The sequence below is a fragment of the Procambarus clarkii genome, chromosome 16 (genome assembly GCF_040958095.1).
Source record: "Procambarus clarkii isolate CNS0578487 chromosome 16, FALCON_Pclarkii_2.0, whole genome shotgun sequence".
Classification (NCBI taxonomy): domain Eukaryota; kingdom Metazoa; phylum Arthropoda; class Malacostraca; order Decapoda; family Cambaridae; genus Procambarus; species Procambarus clarkii.
Genome location: NC_091165.1, coordinates 30206945 through 30212252, shown reverse-complemented (window position 1 = coordinate 30212252; position 5308 = coordinate 30206945). Strand labels below are relative to the sequence as shown.

The window sequence follows — 5308 nt, the reverse complement described above, 5'->3', positions numbered from 1 at the left end:
CATCCACGAGTGAAACTTTTAAATTCACTGTTGACAATATTATTTAGTGTGTGTGGGTTGGAGTCAGAATAGATGAAGGTAGCATCGTCAGCAAAGAGTATAGGTATAAGAATGTTAGAAACACTTGGCAAATCATTGATGCATATAAGAAATAGGAGAGGTCCTAAGATATTGCCCTGTGACACCTCAACTGTCAATGGTAGAGTGGGGGAGGTTATGTTATTGATGACTACATGTTGGTGCCTGTTACTGAGAGGAACGAATATAGTCCAGGGCAAGGCCTTGGATACCATAGTGGTTGAAGTTTAAGTAGTAGTTATGGTTTACAGTATTAAAGGCCTTTCTCAGGTCAATGAGGAGTCCAATCGGGAACTCATTTGTGTCAAGGGCTGAGTAAATTATATCAAACAGACTAATAATTGCATCATTAGTACTCTTTTGGGAGCAGAAGCCAAACAAAGAAGTTTTCAAATATTTTTGATAATATAGGTAGATTTGATATTGGTCTGTAATTGTTTATGTCTGCCGTGTTACCTCCTTTATGAACTGGCGTTACTGGTGTTTTAAGGATATCAGGGAAGGTATGACTCTCTATAGTTTTTTGTATTTTGTTTGCAGGGATTCTCCTGCATAACTGCAAGTGCTAGTTGCAGTTATGGAGACTACTTAAAGCGCCCCGCTCTTCTCAGCGCACTCGCTATTATGCTCAACCAGCGAAGTCCACAGCGCTCAACTAGCCCCACTGGCTAGCACGTCACAAGGTCGACCAAAGTACTCCTTCACTCTCCTTGCTTCACTGATATCCGTCACCAGTTGCTGGTAGCTCGTCACCTCCCAGCACAGCAGAGTACAAGATTGATGAAGATGAAGATTACGCCACCTATAAGGTGGCACGGGCATGAATAGCCCGTTAATGGTGGCCCTTTTGAGCCATTACCAGTATCAATAGATGATACTGGAGATCTGTGGAGGTGCGATTGCACCGTGTGTGACGGGAGATGTCTCCCGTGACGCAGACTAGAAGATGGGAAACTAGTAGTAATGGGAGGGTCAACTGCTTTAGTTCGGAACCTGGATCATAGATGGCGCCGAGGTCCGTCACACTTGGAGTAACGTGTGTCTGAGTCTCTGGGATTTTCCTGGCAAGGTTAACACAACTGATGAAAAGAAGCAATTAAATTCAGGAGCCGTTTCTAAGTCTGTTGCAGGTGTGAACCATCCTTGGAGAGTTTTATCTGCTTGTTATGTGTTTGTTGTTTAGATCCTAGGATGTTACAGATGGTTTTTCATCTTCTCATGCAATAAAAATTATTTATCACCCATCTTTTGAGAGTAGAGTTTCAATCACTTAAAGTGGCCAAATTGTATAGTAATCAGTGTGGCAAGGATGTTGTCTGGCTTGCTAGCCTGCTTGCTGGGTAGATAAGCTGGGTTGATGATTGTGGAGCAGTGTGGTACCCGGGGGAAGACTGTGGAGCAGTGTTGTACCGGGGGGAAGACTGTGGAGCAGTGTGGTACCGGGGGGAAGACTGTGGAGCAGTGTGGTACCGGGGGAAAGACTGTGGAGCAGTGTTGTACTGGGGGGAAGACTGTGGAGCAGTGTAGTACCGGGGGAAGACTGTGGAGCAGTGTAGTACCAGGGGGAAGACTGTGGAGCAGTGTGGTACCCGGGGGAAGACTGTAGAGCAGTGTGGTACCCGGGGGAAGACTGTGGAGCAGTGTAGTACCGGGGGAAGACTGTGGAGCAGTGTAGTACCAGGGGGAAGACTGTGGAGCAGTGTGGTAACCGTGGGAAACCTGTGGAGCAGTGTAGTACCGGGGGAAGAATGTGGAGCAGTGTGGTACCCGGGGGAAGACTGTGGAGCAGTGTGGTACCCGGGGGAAGATTGTGGAGCAGTGTAGTACCGGGGGAAGACTGTGGAGCAGTGTAGTACCAGGGGGAAGACGGTGGAGCAGTGTGGTACCCGGGGAAAGACTGTGGAGCAGTGTGGTACCCGGGGGAAGACTGTGGAGCAGTGTGGTACCCGGGGGAAGACTGTGGAGCAGTGTAGTACCGGGGGAAGACTGTGGAGCAGTGTGGTACCCGGGGAAAGACTGTGGAGCAGTGTGGTACCCGGGGGAAGACTGTGGAGCAGTGTGGTACCCGGGGGAAGACTGTGGAGCAGTGTAGTACCGGGGGAAGACTGTGGAGCAGTGTGGTACCCGGGGGAAGACTATGGAGCAGTGTGGTACCCGGGGGAAGACTGTGGAGCAGTGTAGTACCGGGGGAAGACAGTGGAGCAGTGTGGTACCCGGGGGAAGACTGTGGAGCAGTGTGGTACCGGGGGAGACTGTGGAGCAGTGTGGTACCAGGGGGAAGACTGTGGAGCAGTGTGGTACCGGGGGAGACTGTGGAGCAGTGTGGTACCCGGGGGAAGACTGTGGAGCAGTGTGGTACCCGGGGGAAGACTGTGGAGCAGTGTAGTACCCGGGGGAAGACTGTGGAGCAGTGTAGTACCGGGGGAAGACTGTGGAGCAGTGTGGTGCCCGGGGGAAGACTGTGGAGCAGTGTAGTACCGGGGGAGACTGTGGAACAGTGTGGTACCGGGGAAGAATGTGGAGCAGTGTGGTACCCGGGGGAAGACTGTGGAGCAGTGTAGTACCGGGGGGAAGACTGTGGAGCAGTGTAGTACCAGGGGGAAGACTGTGGAGCAGTGTGGTACCGGGGGGAAGACTGTGGAGCAGTGTGGTACCCGGGGGAAGACTGTGGAGCAGTGTGGTACCCGGGGGAAGACTGTGGAGCAGTGTGGTACCGGGGGGAAGACTGTGGAGCAGTGTAGTACCAGGGGGAAGACTGTGGAGCAGTGTGGTACCCGGGGGAAGGACTAGTGGAGCAGTGTGGTACCCGGGGGAAGACTGTGGAGCAGTGTGGTACCGGGGGAAGACTGTGGAGCAGTGTGGTACCCGGGGGAAGACTGTGGAGCAGTGTGGTACCGGGGGAAGACTGTGGAGCAGTGTGGTACCGGGGGGAAGACTGTGGAGCAGTGTAGGTACCAGGGGGAAGACCTGTGGAGCAGTGGTGTACCACGTGGGGAAGACTGTGGAAGCAGTGGTGTTACCCGGGGGGAAGACTGTGGAGCAGTGTAGGTACCCGGGGACGACTGTGGAGCAGTGTAGGTACCCGGGGGAAGACTGTGGAGCAGTGTGGTGCCCGGGGGAAGGACTGTGGAGCAGTGTCGTACCGGGGGAAGACTGTGGAGCAGTGTAGGTACCAGGGGAAAGAATTGTGGAGCAGTGTAGTACCCGGGGTGAAGACTGTGGAGCAGTGGAGTACCGGGGGAAGACTGTGGAGCAGTGTGGTACCGGGGGAAGACTGTGGAGCAGTGTGGTACCCGGGGAAGACTGTGGAGCAGTGTGGTACCCGGGGGAAGACTGTGGAGCAGTGTGGTACCCGGGGGAAGACTGAGCAGTGTGGTACCGGGGGAAGACTGTGGAGCAGTGTGGTACCGGGGGAAGACTGTGGAGCAGTGTGGTACGGGGGAAGACTGTGGAGCAGTGTGGTACCCGGGGGAAGACTGGAGCAGTGTGGTACCGGGGGAAGACTGTGGAGCAGTGTGGTACCGGGGAAGACTGTGGAGCAGTGTGGTACCCGGGGGAAGACTGTGGAGCAGTGTGGTACCCGGGGGAAGACTGTGGAGCAGTGTGGTACCGGGGGAAGACTGTGGAGCAGTGTGGTACCGGGGGAAGACTGTGGAGCAGTGTGGTACCCGGGGGAAGACTGTGGAGCAGTGTGGTACCGGGGGAAGACTGTGGAGCAGTGTAGTACCAGGGGGAAGACTGTGGAGCAGTGTGGTACCGGGGGAAGACTGTGGAGCAGTGTGGTACCGGGGGAAGACTGTGGAGCAGTGTGGTACGGGGGAAGACTGTGGAGCAGTTGGTACCGGGGGAAGACTGTGGAGCAGTGTGGTACCGGGGGAAGACTGTGGAGCAGTGTGGTACCGGGGGAAGACTGTGGAGCAGTGTGGTACCGGGGGAAGACTGTGGAGCAGTGTGGTACCGGGGGAAGACTGTGGAGCAGTGTGGTACCGGGGGAAGACTGTGGAGCAGTGTGGTACCGGGGGAAGACTGTGGAGCAGTGTGGTACCCGGGGGAAGACTGTGGAGCAGTGTGGTACCGGGGGAAGACTGTGGAGCAGTGTAGTACCGGGGGGAAGACTGTGGAGCAGTGTAGTACCGGGGGGAAGACTGTGGAGCAGTGTAGTACCAGGGGGAAGACTGTGGAGCAGTGTGGTACCGGGGAAGACTGTGGAGCAGTGTAGTACCAGGGGGAAGACTGTGAGCAGTGTAGTACCGGGGGAAGACTGTGGAGCAGTGTGGTACCGGGGGAAGACTGTGGAGCAGTGTGGTACCCGGGGGAAGACTGTGGAGCAGTGTGGTACCGGGGGAAGACTGTGGAGCAGTGTGGTACCCGGGGGAAGACTGTGGAGCAGTGTGTACCGGGGGAAGACTGTGGAGCAGTGTGGTACCCGGGGGAAGACTGTGGAGCAGTGTGGTACCCGGGGGAAGACTGTGGAGCAGTGTGGTACCGGGGGAAGACTGTGGAGCAGTTGGTACCCGGGGGAAGACTGTGGAGCAGTGTGGTACCCGGGGGAAGACTGTGGAGCAGTGTGGTACCCGGGGGAAGACTGTGGAGCAGTGTGGTACCCGGGGAAGACTGTGGAGCAGTGTGGTACCGGGGGAAGACTGTGGAGCAGTGTGGTACCCGGGGGAAGACTGTGGAGCAGTGTGGTACCCGGGGAAGACTGTGGAGCAGTGTGTACCGGGGGAAGACTGTGGAGCAGTGTGGTACCGGGGGAGACTGTGGAGCAGTGTGGTACCGGGGAAGACTGTGGAGCAGTGTGGTACCGGGGGAAGACAGTGGAGCAGTGTTGTACCGGGGGAGACTGTGGAGCAGTGTGGTACCGGGGAAGACTGTGGAGCAGTGTGGTACCCGGGGGAAGACTGTGGAGCAGTGTTGTACCGGGGGAGACTGTGGAGCAGTGTGGTACCGGGGGAAGACTGTGGAGCAGTGTGGTCCCGGGGGAAGACTGTGGAGCAGTGTAGTACCGGGGGAAGACTGTGGAGCAGTGTGGTACCGGGGGAAGACTGTGGAGCAGTGTGGTACCCGGGGGAAGACTGTGGAGCAGTGTGGTACCGGGGGAAGACTGTGGAGCAGTGTAGTACCGGGGGAAGACTGTGGAGCAGTGTAGTACCAGGGGAAGACTGTGGAGCAGTGTGGTACCGGGGGAAGACTGTGGAGCAGTGTAGTACCAGGGGGAAGACTGTGGAGC

General features: G+C 56.2%; 1 protein-coding gene across 1 annotated transcript in view; it reads right to left on the bottom strand.

Moving 5' to 3' along the window:
* Positions 1-246: 246 nt before the first annotated feature.
* Positions 247-5308, bottom strand: part of LOC138365317 (myosin heavy chain, clone 203-like) — a 7024-nt gene continuing 1962 nt past the window's right edge. Inside the window, exon 2 of the mRNA XM_069325607.1 lies at positions 247-389. Coding sequence (XP_069181708.1) covers positions 247-389 — 143 coding nt within the window. The remainder of the gene's footprint in view (positions 390-5308) is intronic.